Here is a 21,202-nt window from a genome sequence, read left to right as displayed (position 1 = left end):
AGTATTTTAACAGTGAATTCTAAAATTCCATGATCGGGATATAGGGGGGGCACATGCCCCCCCTTGCCCCCCCCTAATGTCGCCCATGTCCTCCACTATCCTCCACTGGCTTCCCCCAGGGCTGTGTGCTCAGCCCACTGCTGTACACACTAATGACCAATGACTGCAGAGCTCACAAGAAGAACAACCTCGTGGTGAAGTTTGCAGACGACACAGCAGTGGTAGGACTCATCACCCTCGGGGACGAGACGGCGTACTGGCTGGAGGTGGAGGACCTGATACAGTGATGCAGGAACAACAGCCTCATACTCAACATCCAGAAGACCAAGGAGATGGTTGTGGATTTCCGCAGGACTGGCACCCCCCCCCCCTTTACATAGATAGAGCTGCTGTGGAGATGGTCCCCTCCGTCAAGTACCTTGGGGAACACCTGACCAACACCGTCACCTGGCGTACCAACACCACAGCGGTCATTAAGAAGGCCCACCAGCGCCTCTATTTCTTGAGGAAGCTGAAGAGAGCAGGACTGGAGGCTGACGTCCACAGGTCCATTCACAGCTGTGTGGTGGAGAGTGTCCTGACCTCCTGTGTAACTGTGTGGTGTGGCAGCTGCACTGTGGCAGAGAAGGAGGCGTTACAGAGGGTGGTAAAATCTGTTCAGAGGACCATGGGGTGCAGCTTACCACCCATCGAGGACATTTACATCACCAGATGCAGGGAAAAGCTACCTGCATCCTTCATGACCCCACCCACCCTGCACATGAACTATTCATCCCCTTGCCATCGGGAAGGAGGCTGCGCTGCACCAGGGCAAAAACATCCAGACTGAGAATCAGCTTCTGTCCAGCTGCAGTCAGGCTCTTAAACTGCTCCACCACCCAAATACTGAACGTTTTGCACTGTAATACCATGCCTTGATGCTGCAACATGTCACTTGTTACCCTTATTTCCATCTGTGAAACGTTGCTGCTGATGTTTCTTTGCTGTTGTTACTTTTGCAACTTGCACTGATCACTTTAAGTCGCTGTTGTTCTGCCATACAATTGTGCAATATTGTACGTCTCTTTTTTATTTCAGAGGTTCTATCTTGGTTTATTCTATTTCATACCTACTTTAGATATTTTATTCTAGCATTTTATTATTATTTTATCTATTTATTATTATTCATTCTATCATGTCAATTGATTTGAATGACAATAAAGCTGATTCTGATTTTTTAATTTATTTTTCTTTAAATCAGTGTAATTTCATGCTGCACATTAAAATGTTTGTTGTCTCTATTGATATTTCATGTTACACTGAATTAACATTTTTTACCCTTGTAATAAAAGTGCACAGTACATACCCCGACTATTCCAATCCTGTGTGTCATGCCCCCTCATTTACCTTGTGTGGAATCCCCATGTTATCAGCTGTTTCTAGATATGTTGATTGCTGTGATGTATTTAATTGAGTTTCTGTGAGTGTTTCCCCAGTCCGGTCATTAATGTTGTAAAGTCCTAATGTTGCCACTGCCTTTTGTTCCTTTGTGTCTTGCATCCAATAAATCCCATGTTTACAAAGACCTGTGGACACTCACTCCTGCTTCCCTGACCTGTGCACCAGAGTCGTGACAGAATGTCCAGACTCGGTAAGAAGACGCCTCGCCTGACTGAGGAGGACTACCTCGGTCTAATTGATGAGGTGATTTACTGGCTGCGGCAGCCTGAAGTCCTGGAGGACCCAGCAGGTAGAGCCCTCACTCTTTGGCCAAGGGAAATCTCCCCACCCAAGGACCCATATCTCGCATAGGAGGTGTGGCAGAACCTGGACCAGCTGAGAGGCAGGGCAAGTGAAACAATGATACGGTGGCTGCACCTAGACTGTGGATTGCCTCCTCTCCCATCGTTCGGATTGCCCGAACTTTCTGCTACCCCTGCAGCATCCACTCGAAAAAAGAAGAAATGGAAGGAACACAAACAGGAGGGCTTACCTGAAGCCCTTCCAGGATCCGTCGTGATCCCCATAGCGAATTGAGGGGATCTCCTCCAGATTCTCAACCTGCCGGTGTTCGCCACACCGGGATCCCCAGCCACTGCTTCACCCAGATCGGCGGCAAAGTCTCCAGCGCTCCCTCTGCACCCAAGGCTCATCTCCCTGCCGTGCCTGTACCCGAGACGTACCCCTTCCTGCACCCCTCACTCTGAATCCTGTGGCTCTAGTCCTGGTTCCTGATCCCATGGCTCCAGTCCGTGCTGCTGTTCCCGTGGCTCCAATCCCTTTCCCTGACGCCCTGGTTCCGGCTCCGTTCCCCGTCTCTGAGCCCCTTGTATTGTCAGAGGAGGAGGAGCTAGAGTGGGATCTGTTGAGGCTAGCCCTGAGACCTACACCCCAACCACATCCTTGTCCCGGAAGAACCCGGCCTGGACCCCGTCTTACACTTACACCGGGGTCGAGTCCCACCAGCCCTGCACCCGGGTATGCCTGCGGTTCCTCTTGCTCCTGCTCGTCGGTTGTTTGTACTGCCTGTTCGCTGTTTCATTAAGTACGACCGTTCAACATTGATACACATCGGAGCAACAAATGCACAAGTCGTGACTTTTAAAGTTATCGACCAGGAGTTGCTCGCCACAATAACTCGAAACCAAGGTGGCGGTTAAGACTCACGCGATCACGCCCGGAGGACGCGGAGGAGAAAACGTGGCCGGCGTGGCGGGATCCAAGCGAGGGCGAAACGCCGTGGACTACGACTTTCACTGCCGAGCATTTGCCTGGCCAATGTCCAGTCTCTGGACAACAAACTGGACGATCTCCGTGGTAGACTTCGTCTTCAGCAAGATCTGCGTGGCTGTTGTGTTGGCTCACCGCCTGCACACCGGATTCGGATGTCCAGCCAGATGGCTGCTCTATCTACTGCGCTGATCGGTCGGTCTCCGACCGATCAGAGGTGGCACGGTATGCTTCCTCATCAACAATGCATGGTGTACGGATGTGAAAGTTATCTCACAAAACTGCTCTCCGGACCTGGAGTGTCTGATCATCAAGTCCTCTGGAAATCTGGACGAGTATGCCACAGTGGTCACGGGCTTCATCAGGAAATGTGTGGAAGACTGCGTACCCACAAAGTCTGTATGTGTATTTCCCAACCAGAAGCCCTGGATGTGTGCTGAAGTTCGCCAGCAACATCTCCTGTTGTTTATCCGTCTTGTTGTCTATGTTCACTGTCTGCAGGAGCACATGCAAGCAAGCATTTCATTGTACATGGTAAAAGAATTAAATTGAATTAACAGTAATTAATATATAATAAAATACATTTTAAAATAAAGAGTTCTTTTAATTATTTTAATATTAATAATAAACCATTAATACATTTAATTATAATAATATTGTCATGCCAAGCCGGGATGGAATGGAGACAAAGGTGCAGACGTCAAGGTATCGGGGAATACGGGGTTTCATTACAGGTAAGGCAGGCAAAACGCAGATGGACAATACAATGACCGGACTGGGGAAACAAACTGAAACGCAGGCGAAATACAGAGGGCTAATGAAAACAACGAGAAACAGCTGATCACACGGGAATTCCACACGGGGTTAACGAGGGGGCGTGGCACAAGGAAGAAGCGAACGATTGGGGCAGGACACATTGTTTTTTTTAACTTTACACATTGTTTGGATACATTTATTTTACAAGTTACTGTTTTGATAAATGTGCTTAGATGTGTTTAGTACAGTATATGCTGTTCTTGTTTTATCTGGTTCATTTTGTGTTTAAATGCTAAAAAAAAACATATTTAGGTGTAATTTTTTGGGGGGCCGGGAACCAGTTAATTGGTTTTCCCGATCAGGACTCGAACTTTTTAGGATTCGATCCGAAGTTCTGAACGGATTAAGTTCGAGTTCTGAGGTACCACTGTATTAGATACAGTATCTGACTGATACACCTGCTATCTCAGCACTCCTGAGTGTTGGCTTTGAATTTGACCATGACTGTGTCTGTGTGCAGTTTGCAGGCTTCCTCTGATCACATGGCATTTCTCTAGGTTCCAGTGCCCTGCAATGGACTTGACGTTCTGTTGGAAGTTTACCTCACTTTACTCTAGAAAATTAAATAAATAGCTATGCTAAAGCAGAGTTGAATCTTTGAGGTAACGGAGATCTAATTATTAGGTCTTATTAGAACATTTTATAAATACACAGCAACTCTAATTCATGAAGTCTCTTCTAGTCATGCATATTTTTTTTTTGTTGATGAAGGATTCTATGCATCGATAGTTTATTTTATTCTCTACAGGCTAATAAAAATGGTCTGACTTTCTGAAGTGCTAAACATTCAGCCTTGTGGTTTTGTCATTTCCTGTTTAAAGTTTCCACTCCCCCTTCGCTCTGCCTGCTGTGTGTGAGAATCGAAACGAGAGAGACAGTGAAGATACAGAGAATGAGAAAGTGAGAGTCACTCTCCACAGATCTGGGCTCAGTTACACACACACGTATGGATCCTCTGATGCTCCTGTTTCTTCTCATTGCTGGGCTCACTGGTGAGTGTCACTCATTACAGTGGAACTGAGTAGAGATCTCTCTCCTGCTCCTCCACACACTGTCAGATACAGAATGGAGATCAGGATGGAGATCAGGAGAAATTGCAAAACTTCAGTTGTGAAAAGATTCAGCTGCTTTGCATAGTATGAAATTGTGAATACTTTTTGGATTCTTACAGGTGTTTATATCAAAACATTTGTAATTGCTATGCTAATATTTTAGAAATGATCAGTGTACCATGAATCAGATTATTGATATAGATTTAGTATCTAAATATTCAATGTAATACTGTCCTGTCTTTCCTTAGTAATCAAGCAATACAAAGACAGCAGATGAAATGTCATTGTCATTTGCATCCTTTGATCTTACTGAGGTCATTTCAGCAGCACAGGTGGTTATGTGAGCAGACAGCCGGGATGCCATCAGTCATTTCTGTGTGTACAGTCAGAGGGGTCTAAACACCCAGCTTCATGTGCTACTGGGGCAGGTCTCTGTTTATCAGGGGTCAAGATCAGCCTCAGAGTTATTTCATACTTCACTTTTCTGCGTGTGCTTTCAGGCTGTGGACGGTCATGTATGTGGCAATTTGTGTTCATACTGCATTTGTCGGTGGACACAGATGGTGGTGGTCAATGCATGCATATACTGTAGCAGCAATATTTCATCAGACCAGGAGAGGGCAGATGTATTACAAAAAGCAAATACAAGTAGTGTAATGAAATGGGTAAACTTATTACAAACAGTTTTAAAGTTGTTAGTTAAAGCTTGGGCAGAATTGTGTTGCTTTTGCAAACACCATATATGTCAGGACAGTATAAATTATTTGGACAGATATTAATTTTTTTTTTTTTTTTTTTTTTTTTATTCCCTCCTCCACCCCCCCTCTGCGGGGGACTGTATCTATTTTTTTTTTTTTTTTTTTTTTTTAATTATTATTTATTTATTTATTTTATTTTATATTTTTATTTACTTCCTCAAAAGAAGGAGAGGGAGGGGGGGGACGAAGGAGAAGGAGGGAAGAGAGAGAGAGGGAGAGAGAGGAATGGAAAGAAAACAGAAAAAAAAAAAAAACAAAAGAAAAACAAAAAAAAAACAAAAAAACCAAGAAAAAAACAAAACAGATAATCTGCTTCCATGTCTGTTGAAAAGAGAAAGACAACATACAACATCTGTACTAATCACAACGACCATCAAACGTTAAATGTTGTTGAACAGCACACACAACCAGCCTTACAACCCATGCCCAGAAACAACAGCCGATCAAGACAGTGTGTGTCCGTGAGCACGTGTCCGTGAGCACCTGTGTGCACACCTGTGTGTCAGCGCGCTGGTGTTCCTAAGGTTTCTCCAAGTAATTGTCTAGTAGTGTGTGTGGGGAGCCACAGCCCCGCCCACCCAGGACATGAAGTCGACACGGGGGAGACCCGGGCCCCAGATATCCAGAGGCCCCCCAGGGCACGGGAACCCCAGGAGGACCAACGCAGGGACAATTGCAGCCCCCACCGAGAAAAGGGCAGAGGAGCGCTCCGGAGGGGGGCCATCCGGCAGCCACATCACAGGAGCCTCAGGGGGCTGTGGCGACGAGCACGCAGGCCCCGCCGGCGGCCGGCCACACCAGGGCAGACCGGACCCCGGGCCCAGAGATCCAAGGGACCCCCCACCCCCCAGCCAGGGCCCCGACAGAGCCGGAAGGGCCAGGCCCCGGCAGGCAACCGCCGAGAGTGAGCCAGCACACACCAGAGCATCCAGCCCCAGACATCGAGAACCACCAACGCATCGGCGGCCGGGGGCCTCATCCACCAGCAGGGAGTGTGGCGGGGGGTAATAGAGCCTGAGATGTTATTTCAGGTGGAGTCTAAGACCCAACCTGACACATACGTATAGACAGACAGGCACACACATACACAAGCATACGTTCCCACCCTCATGCACACATAAACAAATATTCACCCATTCGCCCAACATGAAGACACAGAAATGAACGCCGTACACACACTCACACTCCCCATATATACTCTATACTCCGAGATCTAGGCACCACCGCCCCCAGAGGGGCAATCCGCCACCAGACCTCGGAGATGGATCCCTTTTTTCCTCTGGCATGGGGACAAGAAGACCACCCCGGACCCCACAGCAGCCGAGAAGCCCACCAGCCCAGACCCCGACCGGACGGCCAGCTCCTCCCAGCCCCCGGCCCCAGATGGTGAACAGAGAACGGGGGTGTGAAAAGACCCCATGCTTCCCTCCGCCCGCTCATATGTGGTGTTGGTGCGTGTTGTTCTAAAGTGCTTTAAAACAGGGGAAGGGCATGGTGCTAACCACCCTCTGCCAATCAGCAGCTGGTGTCAGCTCGGCCCCTCCCCAGAACCCTCAATGTCTATATGCAACTTAAAATTGAGAAGTGGGCACTGGCACCAGAGGTAAGGCTGAATGAACAGACCGCCCTCTGGACGCCATTCCTTGTGCCCACCCCCAAGGCCCTAAATGTATGTGTCATGAGAGAGTAAGTAATGAGAGTGTCTAAGTTGTGATGTGTGATTGAGACACAGGTGGCCACGGGGGGACAGAGGAGGAATACCTCCCCTGCATCCCAGCGACGCACCTGCACCTCAAAGCCCTATATGTGTGTTGGGGTGACGGAGCGGGAGGAGGGAAGCATTTAGGGATGGGGAGGAAAGGATCGGGGGGGGCAAAGTACCCCCCCTCTGGAGCCAGCCCCCCCGCTGACCCCCATAAGCACCCCCGTTCCCCGAAATCCACCCAGGGCGGGAGAGCCGAGGCCCATCCAGTCCGGGGGCCCAGAGCAGCGGCACCACCGGGCACCACAGAGCCCGGGGCAGCCAACCAGACCCCACCACAGAGGGAAAAACTACACCCACCCCACCATTCAGTCAACTCCCAGACTACATAAGACAACAGACACCCAGGTTTGGTCCATTCTCCTACTCTATTGGATTCCCCCCCACCCCCGCAGAGTGGATACCCCTAAGGCAGGGACCACCTGCGGGCAGATGGTAACAACCTCCCCACCAGCTAAAGAGGCCCCCAGCCCCTCCAATGCGCCGAAGGTCCCCGCGCCGGGGCCGGGCCCCAGTGCACGCGCCAGCCCACACCCCGGCGACCCACCCACCAGGACCCAAGCCCCCCCAGCCCAGCCGGAACCCCAGCCCGGAGGCAGAGCGCCCCCAGAACCCCAAGCCCGCCCCGGACCCACCCAGGAGCAGCACGGCCGCCAGGCTGGTACCCTACGTCCGCCGGCACAGGCTACCCCAGCAGCGCTGCATGCAGCCACCAGAAAGACGCCACCCAAGAGCCACCAAAGCCCCATCCAGGCCAGGACCGCAGTCCCAGCGCCGAACCCCCCCAGAAACCCCCCCCCCCCCCAGGGAACCCCCAGACACCCCAAGCCCATAGGCCCCCCCCCACACCAACAACAAAGACCGAAGCGGGACAAACCTGCGACCCCCCACCGCCACTAGGTGATGGAGCTGATCAAAGGAGCCCAGAGAGATTGGTCTAATGTGGCGGCAGAAGCTGTATCAAGACTAATATGGTCCAGCAAACTCTCTCTATATTGGTTGATATTAAGGTTATTTTTATTTTTCCAGTTCATGAGGACAGTCTTCTTAGCAATGCATAAAGCGGTGAAAGCCATGTGGGTTGTGTTAATCTCGGTAGTGACACCATCTAAGTCACCCAACAAGCAGACTGAAGGAGAGGCTGGAATGGTACATTTCAGACACTTTGATAAGTCCTCACAAATCCTGCGCCAAAACATCTGAACAGGTGGACAGAACCAAAGAGCATGGATGTAATTGTCAGGTGTATCCCCTTGACAGTGTGAGCAGTTGTTAGAAGATGTAAAACCCATCCTGAACATCCGATGCCCTGTATAGTGCACTCTATGCAGGATTTTGTATTGTATTAATTGTAAATTGGGACTTCTAATCAGTTCAAAGGTTTTTAAGCATGTCTTAGACCAGAAATTGTGGTTCCAGCTGATTGATAAATCTGCCTCCCATTTTGCAACAGGAAGGGATATTGAATCATCCATTTTAGAAAGTGTCCTGTATATTTTAGACAGTAATTTGGGGGTTTTGAGATTAAGGAATTCTGCCACCCTTGGTGGTATTTGTAATTTGATTTGAGTAGACTTGAATTTCCTTTTTACTATAGATTTAACTTGTTGATATTCTAAAAATCTATTCTTGTTAATCCCATGTCTTTTAACTAATAAGTCAAATGGGATAAAGTCTATTTCTTCAAATATATGTTCCAAGTATTTAATACCTTTACAACTCCAATCCGGGAAATTTATGATATTATTGTTTAGTAGTATGTCAGGGTTGTTCCAGATGGGAGTACGTTTGCATGGGATTAATGAAGACTCAGTCATTTTAAGAAACTCCCACCATGCTGTCAGAGAAGAGCTGATACTGATGCTTTTGAAGCATTCATGTCGTTTAATGTTTGAGCTAATGAATGGTAGATCCGAAATGTCTATGTTATTGCATAGAGCCTGTTCTACGTCTAGCCAAGGTTCATCTAAGAAGGTATGTTTTAGCCATCCTGAGATGTTTTGAAGCCTGTTGGCTAAGAAGTAGTGGTGAAAGTTAGGCAGATCTAGTCCTCCTTTGTCCTTGGTCCTTTGCAGCGTTTTTAGGCTAATACGCGGTGGTTTATCTTTCCAAAGGAATTTAGAGATGGCGGAGTCCAGAGATCTAAACCAGTCAGGTGATGGTTTACTTGGAATCATTGCAAATAAATAATTAATTCTTGGTAACACCATCATTTTTATTGATGCAACCCTTCCCATGAGTGATATGGGCAGGGACTTCCATCTAACCAGCTCATCCTCTACCTTCTTTAAAAGTGGGATGTGGTTTAATTTAGTTAAGTCTGCCAGCCTAGGTGAAACATTAATACCTAAATATTTAATATCCCCAGATTGCAGTGGAGTGGAGGAAGAGTTCTGAAAGGAGCAGTTAATTGGAAGAACTGTAGATTTTAACCAGTTTATTGAATAATCTGAGACTCTTGAGAAAGAGTTTATTAATGTAATTACCTCAGAGAGAGTGGTTTGTGAATGCTGGAGAAAAAGTAACACATCATCCGCATAAAGACTGACCTTATGTTCCACATTCTTGCATTTGATGCCTTTAATCACTATAGCCTGTCTAATTGCTGCTGCTAGTGGTTCAATAAAAATTGCAAACAGTGAGGGGGAGAGAGGGCATCCCTGCCTGGTGCCCCTCTTGAGACAGAAGCTAGAGGATGTTTGGTCATTTGTCCTAACACATGCTGTTGGGGAACTATATAATATTTTTAACCAGTTTATGAAAGAGGTTCCAAAACCAAATTTGTGTAATGTTGCAAATAAAAAACTCCAACTAACTCTATCGAATGCTTTTTCTGCATCTAGAGACAATATTATGATTTGAAGGTTTTTATTGCACGAATAGTCTATCATTGGACAGATATTTAAAAAGTAAATATGTAGATTCCTCCTCACCACTGACAACAATTCTCCTTCCTCTGCTCTTTCTTGGTTGGTCTTCCTCTGCTCTGTGAAAGTCAGTGCTGCCACCTACTGGAAACACCTAGTTAATTACCTTGTACAAGTATATTTGATTCAGACTGATGTGCATGATCTCTCCCAGACATAAAAATCTGGGCTACACAGGCATCATCCACAGCCATCTGTTACAAACCCCTGATGACAAAATTAATGTCATCTCACTCTATGTGTGACCAAAGATGCATGGAGAAAAGTGAAGTGTAAATTGGCCTTCAAGGATTGAAATTAGACCTGGTTATCTTTCACTCTGCAGCAGGTTTGGAGAGCTGTAGTTAACCTGTAGCTGGTAGAGACTGGGGGCAGCGTGGGGGCCTCACACCTCCAGGCTTGAGGTTTCAGTATCTGGCCCAGCTCTCTGTGGGCAGTTTGCAGGTTCACCCTCTGTCTACATTTGTTTTCCCTGAGTTCAGGTGAATTGGTGCCTCTAAAAGTGCCCATAGTTTTTGCCCTGTGACAGACTGGCATCCTGTCCTGGTTGTTCCCCTGCCTTGTGCCCTGTGACAGACTGGCATCCTGTCCTGGTTGTTCCCCTGCCTTGTGCCCTGTGACAGACTGGCATCCTGTCCTGGTTGTTCCCCTGCCTTGTGCCCTGTGACAGACTGGCATCCTGTCCTGGTTGTTCCCCTGCCTTGTGCCCTGTGACAGACTGGCATCCTGTCCTGGTTGTTCCCTTGCTTTGCGCCCTGTGCTGCCTCAGATCAGCTCCATGCTGCCTGTACTGTTCTGACCCTGTACTGGATAAGCATCTGGCGGATGTGGCAAACTCTGAACTGAAACACAATTCAGTGCAGTCCCTCCCCCATCACAGGTCAGTAAGTCATGAATCTTAGCCATTTGCCCCTAATGGGAACGATAGCTGAGTGACCCTGCCCGAGAGCAGCAATTCTCAACCCATGGGTTGTGACCCAAATTTGGGTCGTAGTGCAAATAAGGTTAAGAATCGCTCCCCTACAATACGCCTGCATTGTTTTCCTGTGTCTTTCCCTTGTTCTTATGGCAACATGACAGTCTTGCTGTTTTACCTCCTCACTGTCCTCTTAAACCCATCTCTCTGTGCCATGACTCCTGGTACAAGTGTTACACAAACTAATAATATATAATATTAACCAGAGATACTGTGATGCTAAAAATGTGAATTCAGTTGGTTGTTTTCCCCACAGGTGCTGACAGTGTGTCCTCAGTGACTGCACAGAGAGGCGGATCAGTCACCATCCCATGTCCCTATAATGGCAAATATAAATCTCATGTGAAATACTGGTGCAGAGGGAGTGACTGGAGTTCATGTAGAACCATAGCACGCACTGACATTCCACAGAAGGGTGAAGTGTCAATCAGAGATGATCCTGGCCAGCGAGTCTTCACTGTGACTATGAACAACCTGGAAACTGGGGTCTCTGATATCTACTGGTGTTGTGTGGAGGTCACTGGTACAGATGTTGGAGAACAAGTTTACCTGTCAGTCACTGAGGGTAAGATGTCTGTACTGCAGACTGTAGCCAATGAGATGCACAGTATGTAACATGTCACTCGGATAGAAAGGAAGGACATAAGGGGAAAATTATTTAGAAAATATTATATTTAAATATTTTAAAACTTCATTAATATTTAAGTGGGACCAAATTTTAGTTTAGTTTTAGTACCTGCACCACACTGGTGTCAGACCTGAGGATAAAGGTGACAGAGCTCAGCAGGGAGCGGCATGATGTGGGGACACGGCCGACCGCGGTGAAGGCCCCCCTATAGCTGCCCCAGTACAATGGGAAATGGCCCCTGGAACCCTCCCTCGTACAGGTCCGGCTGGTGGTGCGGCTCAATCACTGGTCCCCAAGACGGGGGGGCACCTGGTGATGTTGCTGGAAGGGGAGGTACTGCCAGCTCTCTGAAGCAGAGCCCTAATCACCGCGCTGGAGCGGCGCTTCGGCCCGGAACAGTCTGAGGGGAAGATGAGGGAGCAGCTTGGGGACCGACAGCAGCACACTGCCGAAAATCTGGGGGATTCGCAGCCGACTTGGAAGACTGTGCACACTGGGGCTACCCTCACTTCCCCAGGGTGGTGCAGGACGAGCTGGTCCTCCATGCTTTCCTGTAGGTGCTCTCCGCAGAGTGGCTGCACCAGCTTGTGTGCCTGCTGACGCCAGCCATATTGATGATGGCCAGGAATATCCAGAGGATGCTGAAGACGTCCTCGGCACGGTGTCTTGTCCAACTTGGAGCTGGGCCTGTACCGTGGAGAGTATAAAGAAAAAGTGGATCTAAGAAGCACACTCATGTTTGCCTGTGAGCTGCGGTCCCCAGTGGAGCTGGTGTTTGACTCACCCCCTGAGCTGTAGGTCCCGGTGATGTCAGGATTGGACTACCTGTGCCAGCATAAGGGGCATGTGTAGACCGTGCATGAGCTGGCCAGACAACATCAGGACATGGCCAGAAAGAGGCGAGCCCATGACGACCGCTGCGGGGAGCAGGTCTTCCAACCTGGGGACTGTACTGTCTCATCAGAAAGATGGGGCGGTTGTCCCAGCTGGACAGCCACTGGAGGGGCCCCAGGGTGGTCCTGGACTTGATCTCCAAGGTGGTCTATAGGGTGCGGATGTCAGCGCGGCGCAGAATTGTCGTGTTGCATCAAAACCGTCTGGCTCCATACTGACCCTTGGCCCACTTGGAACAGCCATGGCCAGGACCTGAGGTGAGTCCTCTAGCAGCAGGGGCTGAGGAGGATGATGTGGAACCTTGTGCTGTGAGAAGAATTCCAATGTACTTGTACACATACACTGTAATTGTGCAAATGAAGGATTTATCACCATCATGCTGGCTGTGACAGATGCTCCCTTTCTCCAGCTGATCTAGCACATGCTTTCTGCTCTTGCCCTCAGCTTGAGGGCTACTGGACAGTGGTTTTTAAAACCATCACTGAGGTTCTTGGGGTGACACTGAGACCTTGCCCACTTGTAGCTGTAATTGGGCTAGCAGATGACAACTTTGATTTAAATGTAAACCAATCTGCCATCATTGCATTCACGTCGCTTTTGGCCTGTAGGAGAATCTGGCTGCCCTGGGAATCTCCCACTCCTCCATCTGCTGCTGCTTGGCTGGAAGACATAACTCACTTCCTAAAGCTAGAAGAGATTAAATGTAGGCTGAGGGGTCTGTGAAAAAGCTCTACTCCAGATGGGAACCTTTCTTGTCATACTGTGACATGTTGCGTATATTAGAATTAGGTGATCAGTGGTCATTGTTAACACACCACAGCACACAGCGTGCAACAACGAAATGTGACCTCTGCATTCAACCCGTATGTGACTTTCACAGCTCAATCGCTCTCTCTCTCTCATGCACTGCAATGTACAGCACACACACGGAGTCTCTGCTTTTAGTGATGGAGGCAGAGAGAACTAAACATTCAAAAGTGTAATTACATTTCACTGGAGTCAATGCTGGCAATGACTAAGTAACAAGCCTTTTGCGTGTAAGGGTAGAAACAACAGTAATCTGTCGAAACATCTAGCAAAAGTCCATCACATACATATGGAGAAATGCACAGTTTTTGACTGCCTAGCTCATAGGTTATCTGGCATTGCCCCAGCTATGTTACGTTTGCTAGCAGGCAGGAGTCCACACACGGTGTTAAATTATACAAATATGGATTATTGGTTAAAAGTAACTATTAGCCAGCTTATTTTTAATAGTAATTCAGCGTATACAATATACATGAGTGTGTGTGTGTGTCTGTTACATTCTGTTACAAAGTATTTCAGTCATGTATTTAAGCCTGATGTTTCCATAAACATAACACAATAATCTTAGTCCCCCCCCCCCCCCCCCCACAGAGAGACATACCGTTTATTAAACACTGGTATCAGATTTAGTTTTGATCAATACCATAAATGAGACCTGGAGAAGTAACAGGGTCAGTTCAGGAGGTTAAATGTAAAGTAATATGTTAAGGAATGTCCTTTAATGTAAGTTAATCTACAAAAAAATGCAAAGCATAAATACATAAATTAACGTACCACAAAAGAGCATCAGTTTGGCTCTGTAACTGATGTTTGGCCAATATATGTACATTTAAATAATTGTAAGCAGGCAAAGTAGAGTTTTGTGAGCTAATGTTATACTAACTGATCAGTTAATCATTCATTAAACTTTTATTTTTGCAAATTCGGTGAAATAAAACACTTCAGTAATCTACATAGTGAAGTATTGCAACCTATAGTGGACTGGTACTGACTTTGTGAATATGTGTATATGGTATAAGAGGGAGTGAGAGTTAATCAGCTTGGTAATTTTCATACTGTCCCTGCAGCTCTGTCCACGATGAGCACGGTGTTTGTACAGAGTGGAGGATCTGTCACCATCCCATGTTTCTATGAAGACAGATATAAAACACGTGTGAAATACTGGTGCAAAGGGAGTGACTGGAGTTCATGTACTGCCATAGTACGTACTAATCAGCTAAAGATAAGTGCTGAAGTGTCAATCAGAGATGATCCTGACCAGCGACTCTTCACTGTGATCATGAACAATCTGAAAATTGTGGACTCTGGTTACTACTGGTGTGGTGTGGATATCAGCAGAGGTTCAGCTGTGGGAACACGGGTTTACCTGTCAGTCACTGAGGGTAAGATGTCTGTACTGCAGACTGTAGTCAATGAGATGCACAGTATGTAACATGTCATTCAGACAGGAAGAAAGGACATTAACACAAACACAGGAGAAAATATTTTAATATATAAAAGAGATCAAGTTATAGTTTTGATCAATACCTGAACTTGGTGATTTTCATTCTGTCCCTGCAGGTGTGTCCACACTGAACACGGTGACTGTAGAGAGAGGAGGATCTGTCACCATCCCATGTTTCTATGACAACAAATATCGACAGTATGTGAAATACTGGTGCAGAGGGAGTGACTGGAGTTCATGTACTCCCATAGTACGCACTGACTCTCCAAATACTAGCGATGAAGTGTCAATCAGAGATGATCCTGACCAGCGAGTCTTCAATGTGACCATGAACAAACAGACAACTGTGAACTCTGGTTACTACTGGTGTGGTGTGGAGATCAGCAGAGGTTCAGCTGTGGGAACACGGGTTTACCTGTCAGTCACTGAGGGTAAGATGTCTGTACTGCAGGCTGTAGCCAATGAGATGCTCAGTATGTAACATGTCATTCAGTCAGAAAGGAAGGACATTAACACAAACACAGGAGAACCTTTTTTAATATATATATATATATATATATATATATATATATATATATATATATATATATATATATATATATATATATATAAGGGATCAAGTTTTAGTTTTGATCAATACCAGAGCTTGGTGATTTTCATTCTGTCCCTGCAGGTGTGTCCACAATGAACACAGTGACTGTAGAGAGAGGAGGATCTGTCACCATCCCATGTTTCTATGACAACAAATATCGACAGTATGTGAAATACTGGTGCAGAGGGAGTGACTGGAGTTCATGTACTCCCATAGTACGCACTGACTCTCCAAATATTAGCGATGAAGTGTCAATCAGAGATGATCCTGACCAGCGAGTCTTCAATGTAACCATGAACAATCTGACAACTGAGAACTCTGGTTACTACTGGTGTGGTGTGGAGATCAGCAGAGGTTCAGCTGTAGGAACACAGGTTTATCTGTCAGTCACTGAGGGTAAGATGTCTGTACTGCAGACTGTAGCCAATGAGATGAACAGTATGTAATGTCATTCAGTCAGAAAGAAAGGACATTAACACAAACACAGGAGAACCTTTTTTTAATATATATATATATATATATATATAAGGGATCAAGTTTTAGTTTTGATCAATACCAGAGCTTGGTGATTTTCATTCTGTCCCTGCAGGTGTGTCCACAATGAACACAGTGACTGTAGAGAGAGGAGGATCTGTCACCATCCCATGTTTCTATGACAACAAATATCGACAGTATGTGAAATACTGGTGCAGAGGGAGTGACTGGAGTTCATGTACTCCCATAGTACGCACTGACTCTCCAAATATTAGCGATGAAGTGTTAATCAGAGATGATCCTGACCAGCGAGTCTTCAATGTAACCATGAACAATCTGACAACTGAGAACTCTGGTTACTACTGGTGTGGTGTGGAGATCAGCAGAGGTTCAGCTGTAGGAACACAGGTTTATCTGTCAGTCACTGAGGGTAAGATGTCTGTACTGCAGACTGTAGCCAATGAGATGAACAGTATGTAACGTCATTCAGTCAGAAAGAAAGGACATTAACACAAACACAGGAGAACCTTTTTTTAATATATATATATATATATAAGGGATCAAGTTTTAGTTTTGATCAATACCAGAGCTTGGTGATTTTCATTCTGTCCCTGCAGGTGTGTCCACAATGAACACAGTGACTGTAGAGAGAGGAGGATCTGTCACCATCCCATGTTTCTATGACAACAAATATCGACAGTATGTGAAATACTGGTGCAGAGGGAGTGACTGGAGTTCATGTACTCCCATAGTACGCACTGACTCTCCAAATATTAGCGATGAAGTGTCAATCAGAGATGATCCTGACCAGCGAGTCTTCAATGTAACCATGAACAATCTGACAACTGGGAACTCTGGTTACTACTGGTGTGGTGTGGAGATCAGCAGAGGTTCAGCTGTGGGAACACGGGTTTACTTGTCAGTCACTGAGGGTAAGATGTCTGTACTGCAGACTGTAGCTAATGAGATGCACAGTATGTAACATGTCATTCAGTCAGAAAGGAAGGACATTAACACAAACACAGAGGTAAATTACCTGCGTGAAGTTGGCCCCCATATGTTTCAGATTTCAACCAAAATGGTCTCAATCGTATGTGCCGGATTCTGCAGTTAAAATTTTTGTTTGTGCTGTTTTAGTTTCTGAGATATAAATGTTTGTTTACATGGTCACGTGATACCAGCGTGAAGTTAGCCCCTCATTTGCATCTGACTTCCACCAAACCAATCGCAATCATTTCTGCGTCGTTTGTGCCGGTTTGTGCCATTAAAACTGTCCTTTGTGCTGCCTCAGTGTAGAGATATTGCTTATTTACGTGATTGCTGTATAGTGCTCAGGCTCATGTTTCTCATGTTAACAGAAGGTGGAGCATTTGATGACTCCGCGACAAAGCTGTACGTAGACTCAGCCCCGCCAGCCAGATACCGCGTTTCAAAATCATGCCAAATAAAGCGATTAACACCCATATGCGTTTCGTATGTAGCACTTTGTATTCATTTTATGCTGCTATTTAATAAGGGGGCGCTGTATTTTCATGTGAGCAATGCCATTTTAGAAATGTGGGGGGGTTCATATTTTTGAGGTCTATATCTGTGCATTATCTATACACACACACACACACACACACACACATACGTATTCAGACATACATATTTTTCCGCTATATTTTTACAAAAGCAGTAAAACTTCATTATTGGATATTTTTATTTAACCGCCATGTGCAACAAGTAAGAGGGTGCATGGGAAGGTAAAGACATCACAATACACAGTGCAGGAAAAATGACAAAAGTTTATTATACATTGTTGCACAGTATTAAGTATTAACTGGTCGCGTTTGGTGCTGGGGCGTTCACTACCTTGTAGCAAAACGCTATGTATGTCTTAGTGTTGTAGTCAAGACCGCCTAAACCGAGACCAAGACATTGCCGAGACCGGAGGGTATCAAGACCAAGACACTGCCGAGACTTGAGGGTACCAAGACCAAGTCCAAGACCAAGACCAAGACACACTAAGGCGAGACCAAGACCAAGTATGGTCGAGACCAAGACCAAGACCAAGACCGAAAAAAGACTAGGGCTAGAATGGACATCACATTACTCAGATCAACTGTAGAGAAAAAAGGCATTGCTGTAAAGTGTCATTACTCGTTAAATCAAATTCATGTTATCTTTTCAATTATATTGTTCATATGTCCATATGTGTCTCATTTAAAATCTCCCAGGTTTGTCATAGTTACGAGGCCTGATGGAAAATAATATTCTCAGCAATCCTCTCCTATAACCATTTTATCAGACCTCATCAAGGGAAAGAGATAGGATGTACCAGAAAGATGTTCATATTAAGTCTCTTATACCAGGGAGAGAGGCCTCGGGTAAGCTATGAATACGGCTATGTAATGATCCTCTGCTTTGAATTGAAGAGAATGCTATTAATGCTGGGCGATAAAACGATCTCGATTTTTTTATCGATAAAAAATAAGGACGATCACGTTGATACACACAGACTATAAAACTCGATCAACCAAATTTTCTCCGTTTTAGAGAATGCGCTGAGACAGACAACTCGATGGCTTATCGAGCAGAGGTTTACTGAACGCCAGCACAACAGCCAATCACCGACGACGTTGTAATTTTGCCCATCCTCCCTTGAAGAAGCAATGGGTGCGTTCAACTTGGGCTTAGGTCTGTCTGCAGCTGACACAACATGGAGCGCGATCTGCCGGCGGCTGCAGGGGTGGAGTATAAACTGACTGCAGCCAAGTCGGACAACTTCTACTCCTCGTAGTCTGTGAGACCTGACTGCAATGGCAGCACTTCCAGAAGGGTGTAGATAAATCTATACAAATATCACCTGCATGCCTTCTTCACAGATTGAACGATTAAACAAATAAAGCAGCACAACATTACAGTAACTAACAATAAATAAACCACTAACTTACTTGTACTGTTAGAGCATTTATGTAATTTATTTAAACTTTATTTTACCAGGTAAATGAACTGAAACCAGTTCTCACTGCTTTATGTGCTTTTCGGGAGAAATAGCAGATAAAGCAATGGAACTTCCTGGGATACAAACGTCATGCGTGTGACTAAAATCTTCAGCCAATAAGGGCAAAGTTGTGTTGTCATGGAGGCGGTTCCAGTTTGTGCTGCACGGTCTGTCTCGTCATCTTGCTCTCGCGAGGATTTTGTACCATGTGACATGGTGACGCATGGTGACGTTTTGGAACATTTCTTTGCCGACTTCGATATCATGCGATGTGTATGAAGTGTGTGGACTGTGCACTGGCAGTGTCCATTGAGAAAATGTATATAATGTAACGTTTTTAAAGTAGATGCATCTGACTGGTTGCATTTGAATTGAGGCGCGTAATGAATAATGATACTGTTCTGTGAGGATGTGCTGTTTTCTCTTTTTTTCCCCATCCCATCGAGACCGCTATGTCCGAGACCAAGACAAGACCGAGACCAAATAGGGTCGAGACCAAGACAAGACCGAGACCAAATAGAGTCGAGACCAAGACAAGACCGAGACCACAAAAAATTGGTCTCAAGACCGGTCTTGAGACCAAGACCGGTCTCGAGAACTACAGCACTAGTATGTCTGCAAGAGTCCTGCACCGGGTCGGGTACCCGTAGATAGTTGCTGAAACGGGCGGATTTTAATGTTCTGGAATTTTACAGGTGGGTATGTGGACGGGGAATTTATTACACACGGGCAGGTAGCAGGTCAATCAAAACAGTATTGTAGCCTGCAAAAATAACATATAAGCGAAAATATCTATGCATTACACTATCATGTACAAATTGTCATCATCACAATGTGTTCAGTATGTCGGGGGTACCTTACGGTCATGGGCGTCGCTAGGCCATTTTTAGGAGGGCTTTAGCCCCCCTAACATTTGCACTCAGCCCCCCTAAAAATTCTCCATAAACTTTACACAAATTGGTGATCGCCCAAGTCCCCTTTAAATTTCATATGAAAACGGCGACACATTAATACATTTTGTTAAGTGTATTAATAGTTATAAATGTAACTGCACGTGTTCGATTTAGAGAATACCATATCATGACCGTAAACAGTATCCTAGCATGCAATATCAGATTTTTACCAGACTTCTTAGTGTCTTTGTTTGTAGTTTGTTTGCCTCTCGAAAAAAGAATATTGTTATGAATGTGCTAAAATATTTTATAAAGCTTTTAATGTGGTTTGACTAGTTTGTGTTTATTGTTTGTTTGTCTCTCGGAAAAAATAATCTCACTCCAAATCTGCTAAAATATAAAGCAACAACACACAGCAGCGTGTTCATGGAGGCAGCCATGTTTGTGGGTCAAGCCTGCACGTAACGAGGCAGTATGTAACGGTTGGTCATTTGTAAAAATATCTAGCATGAGATTTGAAACGCGGTATCTGGCTGGCGGGGCTGAGTCTACGTACAGCTTTGTCTCGGAGTCATCAAACGCTCCACCTTCTGTGAACATGAGAAACACGAGCCTGAGCACTATACAGCGATCACGTAAAGGCATAAACTAAGAGGTATAACTCAGAAAAATAACAGTACAGACAATTTTTAAATGGCACAAACTATTGAGACGGTTCAGAGGCAAATGGGGGACTAGTGGTGTAGATTTGAGTAGTAACGAGTAAGTAAGTAACGAATACCAGGCTGTAATGAATCGCTACGAGTATTCAGCCGCTCAAGGATTCGTTGCTGGCAGTAACGAAATGACTGATCAAACCGCCCAATCGGCACTCGCCATGTAGACTGTTATTTGCAACAGTTCTGGCTGGCATGCACTTACAGCTGGTCTCCATTATCTGAAGCCTGCGTTCATTGCCTGCATGTTGTATGGCCCACATATGAGTCTGATGGGGGGGGCTGGGTCACTGCACTGACTGGCTGGGGTAATTATAGTCGCCCATCGCCGTTAAAGTTACATAAGATATACGTCTGAAGTTCATTGTAGTAACTAATATTGGGTAACAAGTATTAAGTAACGAATACTGGACTGCTGAGTACTTGGTAGTATCAATTTAGGGTGACCAGATAATCCATGTCAGGGAGGACACATTGAGCTAGGACAGGATTTGTAAAATACCATTTCAATTAAAAGGACCTGGATCTCAGTTAAGCACTGAGTTCTTGCTGTGTGCTGATTGATCAGTCTCCTATAATCATGCATATGCCACTAATGTTAATGTGTAACAGCTGGATGAGTTTTTCAATCAAATCAGTCAAAGCACAAGAAGAAGTGAGCTATTTAGCCAAACACAGGTGCCTTTCAGTTTTAAAGTAGTTTGTAAAACCTGGAGTAGCTTAAAGTGTCCTCCCTGACATGGATTATCTGGTCAGCCTAATCAATTA

General features: G+C 45.6%; 1 protein-coding gene and 1 long non-coding RNA gene across 4 annotated transcripts in view; one reads left to right on the top strand and one right to left on the bottom strand.

Moving 5' to 3' along the window:
- LOC140588707 (uncharacterized) overlaps positions 1-21,202 on the bottom strand; it is a 69,283-nt gene that overhangs the window by 7,031 nt on the left and 41,050 nt on the right. The gene's annotated exons all lie outside the window — the stretch shown is intronic.
- LOC140588706 (polymeric immunoglobulin receptor-like) overlaps positions 4,398-21,202 on the top strand; it is a 109,757-nt gene continuing 92,952 nt past the window's right edge. Inside the window, exons 1-7 of one of the 3 annotated variants that reach the window (XM_072710591.1) lie at positions 4,398-4,517; positions 11,257-11,565; positions 14,397-14,711; positions 14,890-15,204; positions 15,447-15,761; positions 15,955-16,269; positions 16,457-16,771. In XM_072710591.1, coding sequence (XP_072566692.1) covers positions 4,472-4,517; positions 11,257-11,565; positions 14,397-14,711; positions 14,890-15,204; positions 15,447-15,761; positions 15,955-16,269; positions 16,457-16,771 — 1,930 coding nt within the window. In that variant the 5' untranslated portion in view covers positions 4,398-4,471. Of the gene's footprint in view, positions 4,518-10,805; positions 10,905-11,256; positions 11,566-14,396; positions 14,712-14,889; positions 15,205-15,446; positions 15,762-15,954; positions 16,270-16,456; positions 16,772-21,202 lie in introns of those variants that run through there. The other 2 variants (XM_072710592.1, XM_072710593.1) reach the window with 2 other exon arrangements.

The sequence above is a fragment of the Paramormyrops kingsleyae genome, chromosome 4 (assembly GCF_048594095.1).
Source record: "Paramormyrops kingsleyae isolate MSU_618 chromosome 4, PKINGS_0.4, whole genome shotgun sequence".
NCBI classification, from domain to species: Eukaryota; Metazoa; Chordata; class Actinopteri; order Osteoglossiformes; family Mormyridae; genus Paramormyrops; species Paramormyrops kingsleyae.
The sequence above is the reverse complement of the archived record's forward strand: the minus strand, read 5'-3'. Positions and strand labels throughout refer to the sequence as shown.